The sequence below is a fragment of the Canis lupus genome, chromosome 27 (genome assembly GCF_003254725.2).
Source record: "Canis lupus dingo isolate Sandy chromosome 27, ASM325472v2, whole genome shotgun sequence".
Classification (NCBI taxonomy): domain Eukaryota; kingdom Metazoa; phylum Chordata; class Mammalia; order Carnivora; family Canidae; genus Canis; species Canis lupus.
In genome coordinates, this window is record NC_064269.1 from 22925684 (window position 1) to 22946193 (window position 20510).

General features: G+C 34.5%; 1 protein-coding gene across 1 annotated transcript; it reads right to left on the bottom strand.

Moving 5' to 3' along the window:
* Positions 1 to 13452: 13452 nt before the first annotated feature.
* Positions 13453 to 14021, bottom strand: LOC112665667 (60S ribosomal protein L21-like). The gene has a single exon (XM_035707443.2). It carries the CDS (start codon positions 13991 to 13993, stop codon positions 13550 to 13552), a length of 444 nt encoding a protein of 147 aa, XP_035563336.1. The 5' UTR covers positions 13994 to 14021; the 3' UTR covers positions 13453 to 13549.
* Between the last annotated feature and the right edge of the window lie 6489 nt (positions 14022 to 20510).

Below are 20510 nucleotides of genomic sequence, written 5' to 3' on the forward strand. Positions count from 1 at the left end.
GGTACAGAAACTCTAGACCTTAATATCCTTATAAAACAAGATCACTGGGCAGCCCAGGTGGCTCAGCGGTTTAGCGCTGCCTTCAGCTCAGGGTGTGAGCCTGGAGACCCGGGATTGAGTCCCATGTGGGCTCCCTGCATGGAGCCTGCTTCTCCCTCTGCCTGTGTCTCTGCCTCTCTCTCTGTATGTCTCTCATGAATAAATAAATAAAATCTTTAAAAAAAACAAACAAGATCACTAACTTAAATGAACTTCAAGTTCTATTAATTTATTTTATTTAGATATTTTCTGAAATTCATCAAACCATGTATACTAAGTTACATGAACTTCAATTACTTCTGCAAGTTTGTCATAGGATGAATTGTAATAAAACTTCAGATCTAAACACTGCATAAATTAAGTAAAACAGTATATATTTTTAAAAGGTATCTAAAACATATTGAGAAATTGTATTCTGATATTTTTAGTTATGATTTCACTAATTAATATCATGTTATACTAGAAGACACAAAAACTATAATATTAACTTCTATTAAACATACCTAAAATTCAAATAAATATAAATAATTGTAGTGCTTTTACAGCTTTGTGAGTTATAAAACCTGCATGCTAGTTTGCCATTCATACTTTCTTACTCATCTTTTTTAATAGAAAATCTAAACTTACCCATGTTTGGCTACTAATATTACATACATAGATCTTTGTACATACATGAATTTATTTTAATCAATAATATAAGTAGTAACAACTAGACAGTCCGCCAGGGAATGCCATTAAAATCTGACATAATTAATGGGAAAATTTCACTCAAATTCTACAGTGAATCAGAACACTTAGATAAAGCTCTTTCCTTTCTCTTGACAGTGTTTCCTGTTGTTGGCCAGATGCATAGCCACAAACAGAAGTATCAAAAACTCAAAGAAAAATCATTGTTGAAAAGAGCTGGAAAGTCAGTCATCCTCCCACAACTTCTAGATACAAATTCAAAAGTAGAGGGATCCAGAGACATTGAATCCCTGGCTATCCATTTCCAAATATTTATTATACAAATATCCACCACTGATTATAAGAAACATTACTATAATGTTTAAATGAAAGTAGTAAAAATCAGTGACCATGAACATTATAATTTATTTCTATGTACAGTGCCACTAGCAGTATTTGAAATTTGGTTCCAGTTTTAGTCAAGGCTCTGTCCTCAATGACTAACTGATGCAACTGAAGTCCAGATTAAATCATCATATTGATGGTTCCTGGCTATGCAACTTGGAACTCAAACAAGGGGAGCCTCCTGTCCTGCTGTGTGGAAACAAGACAAAACTAACATCCACATTCAACCTGATGTTCAGGTGGCCTATGATAAGAAGAGCTTATAGAGAGTAAAGCTATACTTTAGGCCCAGAGAGTGATGCTGAATTAATACTACCCACTATACAGAATTTTCTTTTCTTATAATTTCTTTTCTCCAAGAGCAGTTAAATAGTGGGTGACAACCAAAATGAAGACTACTGTCAAAAGGAGCCAATTTTATGTGTGGATGATTGTCTTTATAATATGATTTAAAGTTGTAAGTGGAGGCCCTTGCTCTCAAAATTCAATCTACACGGTTGTCTGACATGTGTCAGTAATAATTCCTTCCATGGGAGTACATAATTCTTTTTCATGTGGCTATTTTTCAGTGGAGATAATCTGGGGAGGGATACCCAAATTAAATACCCCAAATCTTAGAATGAATGAATTTGTCAGATACTTTATTCATCAGTATTTTTCATTCTTTCACTGATCTCATTGATTCCTACAACTGAAATTTTGGAGTGACTTCTGCCTGCCCAGCACTCTTCTAGGTGTTGGAAATCCTGAGTAGCCCTTGAGTTGCTCACCCCTACTTGGCAGTGGAACACCGAGCTGGTGATGGGACCAGAGGCAGGAAAGAGGCACAGGAAAGGGAAAAGAGATTCGCCAAATCCGACTCTGCTACCTCACAGTTTTGCCTAAAGCTGGCACTGGTGGTGCCCACAGGTGTCCAGCCTCAACCACAACTGATGAAGTGTGCAAAAGTTGCCTTGAAAAAGGGAAGTTGACTTCAGAAATACAGGATTCCCTAGAGTCCATGATTTCATTGGTTGAGAATAAGTTTACCTTAGCATTTAAAAAATGTTACATGGTGAATGCTTTAGTGGCAGGATCCAATTACTCTCCCAAAGAAACTGCTCAACATGTTAAGATGCATGTGTTTAGCAGATCTAAAATTGAAAACCTCATCTTCCTGATCAAGCCAACTCCCCTATTTTTATAAATGGTAACAGACATAAGAAACCACAAAATCACCTTTGACTATACATTCCAATCTTCTTTCTCAACTCCCATACTGTAATTTTGGCCATATTCTTTTCATTCTTTTACAAGCCCTTCCTTTTTCCCTATGTTCCACCTCAATCTGAGCTAATGTATCAACACTTTAACTGATCTCTCTGTCTTCAGCATTTCCTTCCCTTGTATCCATCCTAAAAACTGTCATTAATTATTTTGATCTTATCTTTCCTGCCTTTGGTGCATTGTAAAGACTTCTAAAATTTAGCTTCGGGCCCTCATTGTACCTCAATTACAATTCATGCTATGACAAACCTTTAACTAAGCTAAACTTCAGATAGATAAAAATCTAAACTCCTTAGCTTCATATTATATTTGTCCTCAACCATCCTAGGTGTAAACACACATTTTAAGGCTTCTATTTCAGTCACAGATTTACTCACCACTCCTTAACCCCTATTCGTTTTTCCACTTCCATATATTTACTCATAATTGCTTTATCTACACACAGAAACAGAGAGAGAACTGCAGATTTGAGCTTTGTGCTGCTTCTGACCATTCTTAGAACTTGTGTGAGTCTGATTTTCAACTATAAAATGAAGTTGTATGATATACAAACTCCCAATCTTGTAGAGTTTTCATGAGGATCAAGGGAACTACTTTTTAAAAAGATTTTATTTATTTATGAGAGAGAGAGAGAGAGAGCACACAATAGAGAGCATAAGCAGGGGGAGGGAAAGAGGAAGAAAGAGGCTCCCCACTGAGCAGGGAGCCCCTTGCAAGGCTCAGGGTTTGATCCTAGGACCCCAGGATCCTAAAGCAAGAGTCAGATGCTCAGTCAATGGAGCCACACAGGCACCCTAAGGTAACAGGTTATCTTATTAAAATTTTCTAACAATTATATGATATAAATAGGTCTTTTTATTTTGCAGATAAGGAAACTGAGCCAGTAAATTGTATGTAAATACTTTGCAAGCTGAGAAAAAACTATAAAAATGAGGGATTTAAAAAAAATCCACTTGTAACCTGCTATTAAATCTTCTATGTTATGCAATCTTAATATTTTCTCCAACTATATTTTAAGTTAGAGTAAAAAAAGTAAAAGTTTATGGATTTCTTTATAATCTTTCATGATAGTTTCTAGAACTAGTAATTGGTTTGTAAATATTTTCAGATTTATTTTGATATATAGCTTATGGTGATAGTTGATGGAATATTTTACCTCTCCACCAGAGGAGCTTACAATCTTCTTTTCCCTGTTTTTGCCTGTTTGGCAGCCACATACCTGACAAAAAAAGAGGCTATGGAGGGGTAACCAAAGGAAAGAGATAAGTCTCACTTATGTGGGCTGCCTCAGAGTCGATATATGTAAGTAGAAATAAAATTTGCCCCTTTTGCAAATATTTCAAAATATATTTAAAGAAGCAATCAAAGCTGACCTAGTAAAGGAGAAAATATTAAGAGTAATTCAAAGCCATTTGCTGCATATTTTTGAAAGATCTATTAGGGATGAGGCAACTGAGGATAACTTCACTTTACTAGTGATAAATACAATGAACAATAAATTCACAGACAGGGGCTTTGAAACTTGACTTTGATGATTTAAGTAGAGAAAGCAAAACTAGTTTATACTTGAGCAGGGGTTTGTTTATTCTATTTGCCTGGTGTTAAAGTCAACTATCAAAACAGATTGAATGGCTTTAAGTCTCCATATCTGAGTAGTTTAATGGACCATTTGCTAATAGATGAATTTCAGAAAATAACCAGAACCCAAATTTATGTGTGTATATAGTACATATATTATATATTATGCTGCTCAACTTTAAAGACAAATGTGCTTTTTAGTAGAAAATTTTAAATGAGACATGTTGACTTTTCAGTTGGTGAAGGATGCAGCTCTTGATTTCAGGGTCATAAGTTCGAGCCCCGTGTTTGGTGTAGAGGTTACTTAAAAATAAATATTTTTAGGGACACCTGGGTGGCTCAGCAGTTGAGCATCTGTCCTTGGCTCAGGGCGTGATCCTGGAGTCCCGGAATCTAGTCCCACATCAGGCTTCCTGCATGGAGCCTGCTTCTCTCTCTGCCTGTGTCTCTGCCTCTCTGTCTCTGTGTCTCTCATGAATAAATAAATAAAATCTTTAAAAAATAAGTAAATAAGTAAGTAAATAAGTATTTTTTATTTTTTTTAAATTTTTTAAATTTATTTATGATAGTCACAGAGAGAGAGAGAGAGAGGCAGAGACACAGGCAGAGGGAGAAGCAGGCTCCATGCACCGGGAGCCTGATGTGGGATTCGATCCCGGGTCTCCAGGATCGTGCCCTGGGCCAAAGGCAGGCGCCAAACCGCTGCGCCACCCAGGGATCCCAATAAGTATTTTTTAAAAGAAAAAAAATAAATAATAAGTTCCAAACAACTTTCTATATGAACATGCTAGAGTCAAAAGGCTGGCTCATTCAACCGAATAGAAAAAAATGTACTTTAGTATACCTGTGATTGAAACTTCTAGGTTAAAAAAAAAAAAGTGAGTTTGATTTATTCTATTTTTTCTTTTGTCTGATTAGAAAAAACATGTGTTGGTTTTTTTTTTTTTTTTTTGGTGATTTGTTCATTAGAAGTAAACATTTTAAGATGGCAGCCTCTAAACCTATTCTCAATATGAAACAGGATGCCTGGCATGAACTACATTTCCTTTATTGCACTGTATTAGATTCCAAATACCGTTATACATCTTAATATAAGAAATATGTGTGACATAGCACCTTTTCCAAGACAATATGCTTGAAATGAAGTTATGATGTAGGGAAATTAATCCATCAACATGATGACAATTTAAGAAAACCCAGGCTCTTTTCCACCCATCAAGGCCATGTGTTTTGCCTTCATCCACTAGAGGGGGTAATGTTCTTCCATCATAAAAGAACATGGAATTATCCCAACAATATTTAAATGCACAGTGACCTTATTTCTTTTGAAACCAGGTTAATTAAATAAGATAATGTAATGGATGCCAAAAATATCAATGAAAGTTGGTTCAAAAACATTTGTGACACAAGGATCAGAAATAGTTATTGTTCTTGTCCATCCTATCATTTTGCAAAATCTTGTGTTTGTAAAGATGGGCAAATTTCTTTAATTGAGAGAGGAAAATTCACATAAAGTAACGCTTTCTATGACCATTCCAAAAAGTCATTTACTGTGTATTTTTCATGTGATTAATTTCAATTTATTAGAGTTGATCACTGGATTGTTATCTGGTTTAGCAAGGAGGCAAATCATCTATCTTTAAGGATGTATTTAAGAAATAATGGGGAATTTAAAAAATAAAATAAAATAAAAAGAAATAATAGGGAATCAAATAGATTTATAGAAGTTTATACTAAATATAAACACATGAATTAGACATGGTGTAACATGACTGAATTGTGATACAGGGTTTGGGATACTTGAAGATCAATAATATATACTGGGTTTTTTTTTACATATAAGTATATAATTGTCAATGTTTATCACGATAATGTTTTTCTTTTAATAAATTCCAAGTCAATAAGACAAAAAAAATTTTTTTTTCTTTAAACCTCTTGAAAAATAGTTTGAATTGCAGAATAGCCAATCATATTTGGTTGTAAAAAGATAATCAAAATAATTGGTTAGAAATAACCAGTTGCCAAACTGATGAGATGTCATAATTATAATTAACTGTGCTATTAGGTCAGTTGTTTAGTTATTTCTATGAATAAGAAAAAGCCTAATCAAAATGCAGAATAATTAGTTCAGTTGAAAAGAAGAGATATAATTTGTGAAAAGCAAATATATTGCATCAACCATATTTTTCGTAATTCTAATCATTTTCTAAAATGAAATATATTTCTAGTTCCTGGAGATTATTCCCCTTGAATAATAGCTGCTGTAGTGGCTTCAAATGGTAGCTGAATACCAGACTCACCATACAACTTCTGAAAATCCCAGAGCCCCCCTGCGGAAATGCTGATTCAGCAGGTCTCGGGTAGGATCTCTAAGCATGAGGACTTTTAAAAAATCTCCATATTCTAATCTGCAGGCCTGGTTGAGCATCACTGCACTGCACAAGGAGTTAATCATACCTGACTAGGTTTTATCTCCTTTCTTTTTGGCCCCCAGAAGTATAGTACTAAAAAGCCTTTAGAGCCAAAAGGAGAAAATCATAGTGAATTCTTATGACTTTTTATAGGAGAATCTTCTATTGTTTGAATGAGAGTAAAGGCCTCAAAATACCTATGTGTAATAGTGAATTCCACATTATAGTGCAAATAAACATGCTTTTGAAGTCCTGTATTGTTTCTTTGTAATTTGTGCTGCCTGGAGATCTTCCAAATGCAGCTAACAAAAGCTTGTAGAAAGGACTTAGAGCATCATGGAAAAATTTTTGCTATAGACAAGAACAAATATTTACAAACAATAATTCCAAATAGACCGAAACCCCTATAAATAATGACTGTGTTCTTGTAAACATATTACCATAAAAATACAGTTATTTTTAAAGTGAGCAATCTATTTATCTACTGTATACATTAAAACAAATTATAGCGAGGTCACATCTCAAAAGGAGATTTTATAATAACTGGGAAGTTAAATTATATGCATCTAAAAAAGAATTTGGCCTGTTTCATGATGTACTATGTGCCACCTATAATTTATTTTACTATAAATAGGGTTTTCTATATATAGTATAGATAGCTTTTATTAATTTACAGTACATGACTTACTTTAATCAATATAAGAACAAACTTACTGTAAAACAGAAAAAGATTGATTTTTTTTTCTCCTCAAGAGTCTTTTCCACCTCATTTTTTAACACTTAATTAAAAGGCACTGGGGTTACAAAGAACAAAGGGGCATAGCTCAGAGGCCAGTAGAAGGAATTAACATGTGTCCAAATAACTGCAATGTAGGAGCACATTCTGCATATATTACAAATGTTGAGAACTATGGGTGCCAGAAGAAAAAGTATCCAACTTTGCCTGTAGGACATCCAGACATAGGTGGTGAAGATGGTATACGGAATCATTGAAGAGTCAAATAAAGTCCCAACATGCCTTCATTTATTAATTTCATCAAAGTTTGTGGAGAAGTTGTTCTGCGCAGACACAACATTTGCTTTCAAAAAGCAGATAATCTCTAAGCCATATGTCCAAAATTAGCCAGAACACAATGTAGCACACAATAGATGACGTTTGGAGGTAGAAAGTGCTATGGAAGGTTTAAAGAAGGAAAGACCTCCAAGAGGTACATGGCACTAAATGCACCTTGAAGTCTAGGTAAGCTTATTTTTGGAGAAAAGAAATGTATTGGAAGGAAGGCAGAGGCAGGAAAACATGGGGAAGACTAAGCATGCTTTGTTTCTCTAGTTTGCTTGGAAAGTGTATTTCATCCCTTAAATCCATATCATATCCTCCCCTCCAGGAATAGTTCCTGAGCTGTTCCATTTAGATCAATACCTGAACTTGTGCTAGACTTATAATTGAAAACAGTTAAACATTTAATTATGTGCTATTTTGCATTGTTTTCTAATTATTTATTTTATTTTTTAACTTCTTAACCCTTTACATTCTTTGTGAATTCCTTGTGGCATGGATTGATCTTGTACACATGTGATAGCTTCCACATTGTCTAGTATGCTATTTAGACACACAGTTTGGATCTAGAATTTATTAGATGAAAATATGACTAAATGTAGTAGTGGTAGACTTGCTGGGGAAAATATAGGAAACCTAGATAAATCTGACTTTCAGATACACACAAGACTTTAGTATGACATTGATGGAGCTCATTTATACTAAGATCATTTATTGTTTATTTAAAACTGAAAATTGAATTGAGCTGTATATATACATACTTTCCCCACCCGCAAATCTGGCAGCCCTAGGTGGTGGTGTATTTTTTATAGCTTTGTCAACATTTTCAGGGTTCTGACCATCAATTTCTGATCTTTCATCGGAGAATAAACTCACTCATTTTGTTGTTTGGAGGCTAGTTCTTCCCTGAACAAGTGAACTGCATAAAATAAGAAGAATGAAAGAAAAAAGACATTTTTGAACCAAAGACTAGTGACTTAAAATGGAGGAAGGGACAAAATCCAGTGACTGAATCAGAATGGGTGAACATGAGAGCTCAGAGATAATATAGAAGAGAGGGCATGATACACATTGAAGGAGAAAGTTGTCTGAAGATACAGATGGGAAGAAGAAATGGGAAATAAAGAAGTTAAAAACAGAAGGAGACAAGAGAGGTAAGTTTATTTTTTTTAAATGCACGTTAAAGGAATAAAAGAATGAAAAGAGATAAAAGGGTGAGAATGAAAAGTTGATTGAAGTGGAATAGAAGAAAAGCAGGAGATGCAGAAACAGAATGAGGATTGAGAAGATATGCAGAATAATAGAAGCTTTCCTTCTCCCACTCCCCACGTGAGGAATCTGGTGCTGCCACTGGTGGTGCTGCTGTGACCAGTCATCCTGGGAGCACAGAGAAAGAGGTTTCATATTGCCCCTCTCAGGCTAGCCAAGGTCGAGAAGCTGACCAACAGTTCCAGAGTGTTGAGTCCAGTGGAGTGAGAGAAGTAGACAGGCTACACAGCCCAGAGAAAGGGCACACAGGAAACACACAAAAACACACACACAGGATTGGAAAGCAGCCTAATTATTGGTTAGTGTGATGGTGTGGCAAAGATAAGTTTTGTGGAAAGAATATGGGCTAAGAATAAAAGTCTCTTAAAAATGATTTAATATTACGTACAATGGATTATTTTCCACCCTTACTGAGAAGGATTTTTTGCAATGTGCAACAATATGGATGAAACTTAAAGACATTATGTTAAGTGAAACAAGCCTGTCATAGAAAGACAGACATTGCATGATTTTACTTATATGATGTATATAAAATAGTCAAATTAATAGAATCAAAGAATGGATTCTATTAGCCACTGCCAGAGGCTGAGGGAGGGAGAAAAAGGAGTTACTAATTAACAGGCATAAGATTTCAGTTAAGCAAAATGAGTAAGTTGTAGAGATCTGCCGAACAACATGGTACTTAAGTCAGTTATACTGTAATGAGCGCTTAAATATTTGTTGAGAGGGTAGATCTCTTAATAAAATAAAAATATTATGTACCGTGAAATTGTAGGCTGTGAGGAAAAATTTTCAAATTGATGACAATTTGTATGATAGCTTTTGCTGAATTTTTCCAGACAGCTTTTGTCTTCCCAAATTTCTTGGCAAAAATGTAGAATACTGAGTGTCACCTCACTGGCTTTTTGTAGACTTGGAGACTTGTCTTCCTTTCCAACAGGAAGTGTTGAGGCATTAATCAACCTTGAAACAGACATGGGTAAATAACACTTTTAATTCATCTACTTCAAAATCCTGTGACATTAACCCAGAAACCTAGGTAACTACTTGATGGGCAGTTTAAAAACCAAGAACTTGCTTCCCCAACTAGTTCTCTGCCTAGTTCAGTGGCTTTTTAGTCCTACCACACTGATAAATGGGATGAAATTTTGAAAAATTAGAATACACTAAAAATAAATTTTAACTGTGATTATTAACATGTATTTTATACATGTGTGGGAGTGATGAGGGGGGTCACTGCAAAGTTCTATTGTTTTGTTTCCAAGACTAAGAAAGAACAAAGAAAATGTGCCCTGATAGCCCAAGTTTATTTTCAGTTCAACTTCAAAGAAGGAAAACCTGCTTTTCTAGGGAACTGCAGGAGGGCTGCTCTACTGTCCTGCCTTGAAAACCTGTCTCCCACATAAATCAGCTGTGTTGACATAGAGCACTTCCCTGTAAGAAACTACAATTTCTTTTTCTATTTCCTGCTTATCTTTCATGCATGGCATTAATCAAACCTAGATAGGATGAAAAATTATGGGCTACTTACCTTTGTAATTTTATACATCATTCATTTTTTTGTCCAAAAAATAGGACTGAAGTAACTATGTTAATCTAGGGTATGGTCTGTAGAGGCAAGCCAAAGGGCTCTATCTTGTCCAGTTCATCTTTTTCTCTTGTCAGAGACTTAGATGAAGATATAAAGGAATGTTTGTCAAATCTGCTTTTGAGCATAATTTTCAAACTTAAGAAAATCCCATGTATGATGGTGTTAAGATCCGGAAAAGCAAAAACTCCAGCATATGCAAAGAAGGGGCAAATCTAAAAACAAAAAACTTAATATGGGCAAATTTGAAACTTAAGAAGACTTGAGTCTCTTTTTCTGTTTCTGTCTGAGTCTCTCTTTCTCACACACACACCCTATAGGCTGGCTTATTGGAACTTGTATGACAAAGATTTGAGGATTTGATTTCAATAAAAGCTGGCAGTATGATGTAGCTGCTGAGAAAGCTAATGTACTATTGAGTGTGGTAATAGACCTATCATGGTTTGAATGAGGGAAGCGATTGTCCTACTCTGGGAGCTGATTGAAACAATCCTGGTGTGTTGCATTCAGCTCTGAGAATCTGGGAAATACAGACAAATTAGACTATATTCAAAGAGAAATAGTCCTTGGATGAGAAAACTCAAAACAGTTTTCTGTGAGTTTCATCTAAAGGAACTGGGAATATTAGCCTAGAGAAGAGAAGATTCTTGGGCAAAGATGGTTAGCTTCAAATTTTTCATTAGATATCTAAAAGGGTATGATGCCAAAAAGAAATCAGATATGTTCTCATGAATGGCAATGCTAGAGCTAATAAGCGGATGTTATAAAGAAGAGATATTGGCTCAATATAAAGAAATATTGACTGTCTGAAATTAAAGTAGGTCATTTTAGAGAAGTTCCCCATTTGGGGAATTAAAGGATAGGCTGGAAAACCACTGGGTTGGATGCTAAATAATTCAACATCAGAAACATAAATGTATCAAATAATATTTAAGGCCTGGAAGACAGTATAATATAGCCAGTATAGTTATATTCTCTGAAAAACAAATCAGATCTAACATTTAGAGTCTCTTTGATACTGAAAAAATACATAATCTCTTTGTTCCCTACTCCTCATCTGTGAAATAAAAATAAAATAAATCAACTCAGGATTACTGGGAAGATTAAATAAGAAATACATATACAGTACAGAATAATTAGTGATGAGTACAGAATAATTATTTAATAAATGATGTTTTGCTTTATTTTAAGATTTAGGTCCATCCCAGTTCTCACAGCTGGGAATCATTTGTAACAAAATTTGTTTGACTTGGGCAATTTTCACTTTGTGTCCTCTTTCAATATTCTCTACTGCTACTATGCTTGGTTATCTATCTATCTATCTATCTATCTATCTATCTATCTATCTATATCTATCTAATCTACCAATCTATCCATCTATCCATCTATCCATGACCTATCTATCATCTACCTGTCATGTATCTATCCCGCTTAGCACAATACAGAAGTTAATGAAGAAGCCCAAGGACTCATTCATACTCTGATGACTAACATGATTCTATAGTTATATTCTATTAAGTAGCTAAAAAGTTTTTATTTCTTATGAGTATTAATGTTACCTTGGGAAAATGCAGGAGAGAAATAGCAAATTTATAGGTCTTCATATCAACCTTATAACAAGTTCCTCACATATAATTTGCACCCCATTAATTAACATGGAGTGTTTTTTAATCATTGCTTCTGATGTGGCCTATTAAAACATAAAGAGGACTACATGGAGGAGCTAGAACTTTCGAAAGGTGAGAAACAGGCAGTAGGGAGATGTTTTTCTCATAAGAAGACAGAGAGATGATGCAGTCAGGCTAGTGGACAAGGAAGGAGTATAGAGAGATTTAATCACAGAGCATCCTAGCATTCAAGAATGGAACCACATGTTTGTAGCATGCATCATCTTCTCTAAAGATATAATCCTTGCATTCAAGAAAAAATATATGTATATGTATATATATGTGTATGTAGATGTAGATGGTGTGTGTGTGTGTGTGTTGTGTTTGTATACAGGACTAGCTTCATGACTAGCTTCATGAATATGCAACCTGTACAGGGCTCCATGCTTAGAAGAGTTATGTACTTGGTTCAATGATCAACTGTTGGAGTATTAAAATTCTTAGTAATTTTTGAGCATAGAGCACATATTTTCACTCTATAAAGGGTCCCACCAATTAGGTACATGTGTGTGAGTGTTTGTGTAATCTTAGAAGCAAAGTTACCTTACCATTTGTCTAATTGAACATTTCTTCCCACTTCCATTTTTACCTCATATTTCATGCTATAATATGGATATCTCATTATTCACTGGTTTTGCTTTCATTTTTCAAATGAAAAATGAAAATATTTTCATTGTTTTTTGACAAAAAACAACACAGTAGTGAATATTTGATGTACATCTTTCTAGTTTTTGAAACAAATATGAATATATATGTACATATATATTATTACTTTTTTACATATGTTTGATCATGCAATAAATATTCACTCTTGTTTCACTTGATAACTTGTATTAGAGATCCTTATATGTATGTACATATCAGCCCTCATTGTTTCTGAAAATTACTAGTAGTAGTTTAGCAGGCCAATCATTAGTTCTTATAGTAACCTAAACTGATTTGTCTGGACCGGAAGAGCTGGATTATTTTAATGCAATAGGTCGTCTTCTGTTATTTTTGCATATTTTGGGCTTCAGCTGTCTTGTCTATGTTTATCCTAGTTTTTGAAGATTATTCTTTCTAATAGAAAGATGGGAACAATGTAGAAATGATGTCATTCTCCTTCCATACTCTCATCTGTCAGAATTATATTATCTTGCAAGAGACTTTATTCTTTCTTTTACTTTTTCTGTTCAGTAGCTAAAAATATTATTTGGTTACTTCATGAGTTTTTTTTTTTCCTTTCCCAATAATCTCAGCTTATTCTGGGCTTTCCATTTTTCTGACATTATTTTTAAAAATTCATGTCATTCTTTCATATTATTCTTTTTTTTTAAGTTTTTTTTTTTAAATTCCAGAGAGTTAACATATAATGTAATATTAATTTCAGGTGTACAATATAGTGATCCAACACTTTCATGTAATACTTAGTCCTCACAGCAAGTGCACTTCTTAATCCCCATCATCTATTTCACCCATCCCCCCAACCCATCTCACCTCCTGTAACTCTTTCTTATCTCACTTACTTTTTTTTTTTTTTTTTTTTTTTTTTTACAATCCTGAGATCTTTTATTTTCATTACAGTTATCATGCCATGAATTCATAGGGAATGGGTTCCAGCAGTTCAGGCTCCTTTCCATTGGTTCTCACAAAGTGTGCTTCTCTGGGTGGGGCAGGCTGGCTTCAGTTGGACCCAAGTACCTTTCTCTTTGGCTTCCTTCTTTTTCTGATCATTTTCCTTCACAAGCTTCAGGAAGCTATCTCGGCTCTTTGAGTGTTTAATATGCTCAATGCGAACATTAATTCTCTTGGCAAGAATCTTGCCCTTAACTTGTTCGTTTACAACAATGCCAACAGCATGCTGAGTAACATTGTAGACTCTTCCAGTTTTGCCATGGTAACATTTGTGGGGCATTCCTTTTTGAACACTGCCCATTCCCTTGATGTCCACAATATCACCTTTCTTATAGATTCGCATGTATGTGGCCAAAGGAACAACTCCATGTTTTCTAAAAGGCTTAGAGAACATATAGCAGGTACCTCTCCTCTTTCCCTTTGTGTTGGTCATTTTGGCGAATTACTGGAAGATGGCGGTTCCCGCCAAAAGGCCTTATCTCACTTCCTTTGTAATATATGCTTATCTTCTTCAAATCTAAGCTCAGATAGTTCCCTGAGTTACATTATATGTCTCCCCTGCTTTATCCTCATTGAACTAATTAAAGTAAATACTGACTAAGGTAACACTGTAGAGAATTCTACTCAACCCATATCCAAACATTTGTTAGAATCTCTGATAATCATAAACATATTGTCTTTGATCTTTAACACATCATGTTTTAATTCTTACTCACATACCCAACCAAAATAAGCATAAATGAGTTTTTGAGGAGGTATTTGTAGTCTAGGAATATATAAAAGAACTACATGTGCCTAACTCAGAGCAGGTCCTAAGTACTCTAGTACTGGTGCTACTGTTAGAATTAATGACTGCATACATGAATTTAAGACCAGAACCATATAATATTGGGTCCTTTAGATAAATATATAATTAGTTAAACTTTTTAGTTGTTACTGTAAATATTTTATTTATTTATTTACTTACTTATTTATTTGAGAGCAAGAGACAGAGACAGAGAGCCAGCACAAGCAGAGGGAGCAGCAGAAGGAGAGAGAGAAGCAGACTTCCCCTTGAGCAGGGAGCCTAATTCTAGGACCCTGATAATGACCTGAACTGAAGGCAGATGCTTAACCAACTGAGTCACCCAGGCTCCATATATGATTCATTTCTTACATTTCAACTTTGATCAACCTACGGAATAAAATACTAAATTAAATGTGAAATTCTTGCACTTTTGAAAGGATATAATTCTTTTTGTACATCGTTAGATTTAATTTCTTGATATTTTATGTAGGATTTTTTGGTCTATGTTCATGAAAGATATTGGTCTGGTTACTTGTAATATCTTTATCTGGTTTCAGAATTAGGGTAATGCTGGTTTCATAGAATGAGTTGGGAAGTGTTTACTCTGCTTCTCTTTTCTGAAGATTGTAGAGAATTGGTCTTATTTCTTCCTTCAATGTTTGGTAGAAGTCACTAATTAAACCATCTGGGCCTTGTGCTTTCTTTTTTGGAAAGTCAATCATTGATCAATTTCTTTAGTAGATCAGATTATCTATGTTTTCTTGTGTGTGTTTTGGAAGTTTGTTGTCTTTCATGGAATTGGTCCATTTCATTTAAGTTATTTGATTTATAGGTATATATTTGTTAGTGGTATTTTATTATCCTTTTATTGTTCAGGAGATAGGTAGTGATAATCCCTCTTTCTTTTCTCATTCTGATAATTTGTATCCCCTCCTCATTATTCTTGTTAGCTAGGAGAGATATTTATCAACATTATTGATATTTTTAAAGATCAGCCTTTGGTTTTCCTGCTTTTCTCTATTGTTTTCTGCTTTCAATTTCATTTATTTCTACTCTAATCGTTATTATGACTTTTTTTACTGCTTGCTTTAGACTTAATTTTATCTTCTTTTTCTAAATTCCTAAGGGGGGATCCCTGGGTGGCACAGCGGTTTGGCGCCTGCCTTTGGCCCAGGGTGTGATCCTGGAGACCCGGGATCGAATCCCACATCAGGCTCCCAGTGCATGGAGCCTGCTTCTCCCTCTGCCTGTGTCTCTGCCTCTCTCTCTTTCTCTCTCTGTGACTATCATAAAAAAAAAAAAAAAAAAAAAAAATTAAAAAAAATCTAAATTCCTAAGGTAAGCTAAAGAATTAATATTTAGATTTTTTCTTTTATAATATATGCATTAAATGCTATCAATTTCCCTCCAAGTATTTCTTTTCCAATGTCCCACAAATTTTAGCAAATAAAAAAAGTTTTTAAAGTATTTTTAATTGAAGTATAGTTGACACATAATGTTACAGTAATTTTAAGTATACAGCATAGTGATTTAACAACTCTATATATTATGCTTTGCTCACCACAAGGGTAGCAACCATTTGTCACCATACAATATCATTACAGTATCATTGACTATATTCCATGTTGTACCTTTCATCCCCATGACTTACTCATTTCATAACTGGAAGCCTGTACCTCCCAATCCCCTTCACCAATTTTGCTCATCTCCCCACTCTCATCCCCTCTGGCAGCTCTCACTTTGTATTTATGGGTCTGTTTCTGCTTTTTTGTTTTTTTGCTTGTTCATTCATTTGTGTTGTTTTTTAGATTTCACATATAAGTGAAATCTTATGGTATTTGTCTTTCACTGAGCATAATATCCTCTACTTCCATCCATGTTGTTGTAAAAGGCAAGACTGCATTCTTTTACATGAATAGTATTTTATTGTATATGTGTATATATATATATATATATATATACACACAATATATATATGAGATATAGATATAGATATAGATCATTCTTCTTTATTCATTCATCTGTGGCTTCTGTGTCCTGGCTACTGTAAATAATGCTGCAATAAACAATTTTTGTAAATTTCTGTTTTAGTTTCAATTAGTTCAAAATATTCTTAAAATTTTCTTGAAACTTCTTATTTTACCTGTGGATTATCTAGAAGTGTCCCATTTAGCATTTATATTTCCAAGTATTTGGGGATTTTTCAGTTATCTTACCTCCTTATGATTTCTACTTCAAACTGTGGTGTGAGAACATATTATATGTAAATTTTATATAAATTTGTTGAGGTGTGTTTTATAGTCAAAATATGGTCTATCTTGCTGAATGCTGTACATGGGCTTGAGAAGAATGTATATTCTGCTGGATTGTTGGATGGAATATTTTATGTCAGTTAGATTAATTTGATTGATAATGCTATTCAGGTCATCTATATCCTTGTTGATTTTCTTTCTGCTAGAATAATTAATTAATGACAGAGAGAAGGTGAAGTTTGTAATTATAATAGTGGATTTGTCTAGTTCCTCTTTCAATTCTATCAGTTTTTGCCTCATGTATTTTGACACTCTGTTGTTGTGTTTACAGGCTTAGGATTTTTGTTTTCTTGGAAAATTGACCCCTTTATAATTATGTAGTGCCCCTCTTTATTCCTGAAAATCTTCCTTGTTCTGGAGTTGGCTTTGTCTGAAATTAATGTAGCAACTCTAGTTTTTTCTTTTCCTTTCTTTTCTCTTCTTTTCCTTTCTTTTCAGATTTATTTACTTAGAGCATGAGAAGGGGGAGAGGCAGAGGGTGAGAATGAGAGAGAAGGAAAGAGGCAGACTCCTCACTGAGTGCAGAGCCTGGTGTGAGGCTTGATCATGACCTGAGCCAAAATCAAGAGTTGGAGGCCTAACCAAGTGAACCACCGAGGTACACCTTCGGTTCTTTTGATTAATTTTAGTGTGTTATGTCTTTCTCCATTCCTTTACTCTTAATCTGAGTCTTTATATTTAAATCGATTTTCTTGTAGATAACATGCAGTTATATCTTTCTTTTATTCACTAAGACAATATATATCTTTTAATTGATATATTTAGACCATTCCCATTTAAGAAATTATTAATGAGCTTCGATTAATATCTATATCTGTAACTTTTTTCTTTGCTGCATTTGGTGTTTCTTTTCCTCCAGATTTTTCCCCCTGAATTATCTGGTTTAATTGAGCATCATATGTGATTTAATTTTATCTTCTCTCTTAATTACAGTTTTTAAAAAAATTTTAATGGTTTTCTTTAGGCCTAAAGATATATGCTTTAATCTAAATCAACCTTCACAACACAATATCACTTCACATGTAGTGCAAGTCTCTTAGAACAGAGTATTTCTAATTCTTCCCTCTGTCCCTTGTGACATTGCTTGTTTCTTTTATCCATTTGCTGTATCACCCAATACATTGTTATTATTATAACTTTATACAATTATTTTTTAAATCAACAGTAAAAAGTAAAAGAACTTATTTTACTTCCATTTATTCCTTCTTTCTCTTCCTTTCTTTGTGTAGATCCAAGTTTCTGACATGTATCACTTTCTCTCTGCTTGAAGAATTTCTTGTAGGTCAGGTTGGCTGACAATGAATTCCTTAGTTTTTATTTGTCTCAGAAAGTATTTATGTCTATTTCACTTTTGAAGGATAAATCTGTTGAAGGTTAAATTTGGCTTTTTTCTCCTTTTTAAAGAGATGCTTTATTGCTGCAAATAGATACCCCATGTATAACACAAACAACACCCCGAGAGAATTATTCGTGTTAATACTGAGAAACAATGAACATACACAAAAGGATACAAAACTAAATAAACATTCAGATAACTAGAAACTTTCCAAGTTAAGAAAATCTTCAAATGTGAAGTGCCTTTTAGAAACTACACCACACATGCCGGTGTAAATTTGGTTTTTATTACAATCAGCTTTCTATAAATATTGCACCTAAATAGGTGAATAGCTGCATAATGTAATTACTTCCAAAACAAAGATAAATGCTTTTATTTCCCTATGTTCTGGTCTTTCCTTGGGCTGGAGAGGGAAGCTGCATATTTCAAATCAGATATAGAATTCTAGAATGGTAAGCTTTTTTTTTTTTTTTTCAGTGCTTTAAAATTTTCCCTTCATTTTCTTCTTGCTTGCTTGATTTCTGTTGAGAAGTCCACTATAATTCTTATCCTTGTGCTTCTGTAGGTAAGGCTTATTTTTTAACCTCTGGCTTTTTTCAAGATTTTCTCTTTGACTTTTGTTTCCTGAAGTTTGAATATGGCTTGACTAGGTATGGATTTGTTTTAATATTTATTCTGCTTGGTGTTATCTGTGCTTCCTGGATATATGTTTTGATGTCTACTGAATTTTTGAAGTTGCTATAACAAATTACCATGAACTGGATTGGTGATAACAACAGAAATTTATTCTCTTATAGTTCTGGAAGCTAGAAATCTGAAATCAAGGTGTCAACATGGCCATGTTCCCTCTGAAGGCTATCGGGAAGAGTATTTTCTTGCTTCTTCCTAGTTTCTGGTAATTTCTGGCAATCTTTGGTACTCCTTGGCATGCCACTTCAGTTCCTGCCTCTGTCTTTACAAGACCTTTTTCTCTCTGAGTGTGTCTGTGTCTTCACATGAACTTATTACAAGGATAGCATCCATTGGATTTAAGGCCCACCCAAATTCAGTATAATCTCCTCTTGAGGAATTCCACACACCAAGATTCTGCTTTCAAATAAGGTCACATTCTGGGGTTCTGGATGGAAATGAATTTTGAGTGGACATATTCAACCTAGTACAGTGTCTATAAATAATTTTGGAACGTTATTGGCCAATATTCCTTCAAATATTTCTTTTGCCTGTTCTTTCTTCTCCTTCTCGTGTTTTAATTATGCATATATATATAACACTTTTGGGAATGATCTCGTGGTTCTTGGACATTCTATTGTTTTTAATTCTTTTTTTTTCTCTTTGCATTTTAGTTTGACAAGTTCCTATTGACCTATGGTAAAACTCACTGATTTTTCCTTAAGCCATTACAATTACTTATGACCCCATCAAAGACATTCTTCATTTCTGTTACAGTGTATTTGATTTCTAACATATGCTTTTGATTTTTATATTTTCCACCTTTCTGCTTACATTACCCATCTGTTCTTGTGTGTTGTCTCCTTTTTTCTATTAAAGCCCATAAGATACTAATTATAGTTATATTAATTACTATCTGATAATTCCAACATTTCTAATATCTGAGTCTGATTATAATGATTACTTTTTCTCTTCAGACTGTTGCCTTTGGCATGGTTTGTAATGCCATTGTCATGGTTGAAAGCTGGACATGTCGTTTCAAAAATTAGAGACTGGGATAAATAGGCTTTACTGTGAGGATTTCTATTAATATGTCTAGGAGTTGGGATGAGCTTGTGTTTGCTGTAGCTTTAAGTGCTGGAGGCTTTGAATTCCTCTAGTGTCCTTGCTTTTATCTCCTCTCCTGACTTTGGGCTTCCCTAAATATTCCTTCTCAGAGTCTGTATCTTACAATTCTTTCAGCCTTGATCCACTGTTGTACTGAAGCCCTGCTATGGTGATGGTAAGTATAGCAGAAGGAGGAACATTCTATTAATCTAATTAAATCTCAGTCTTTTAGTGGGCCTGTGTCTTGGGGCTGGGCTGTGACCTTCACAAATATTTCTCTTGTGATATAGATTTTCCTCCTTGTTCCCTAGTACCTTCCTTGGCTGCCAGGACTCCCTATCTGTTTTCTTAAAGCCCTGTTCACTATGTTTACCCCCTCTTAGGTGAAACAGGTGACACAAGAAGGCTAGAGTGGCTGGTTGGGAGGAATGCCCTTCCTCCACCTAGGATAAATCTCTGGTAAAATCTTATCCCTAGGAGAGTAGACTTTTTTATGGAGAAGGCTCTGAGTGTATTATTTCACAAAGGCTACTAATCTTGCTACACTACTCCAAGAGCTAGGAGACAATGGATCTTCATAATGAGACCTTGATGGGGTTCCTGGAGGTAAAGTCCACCAAAGCAAGGTGGGGGCTATTTAAGTTAGGACTTTCTCATTTTCGCACTAGTTCACTGACAGCTTGCAGCAATTCATCAAAATTAACATTTCAATGTTCCTATGTGTCTATGGCTCCAGTAT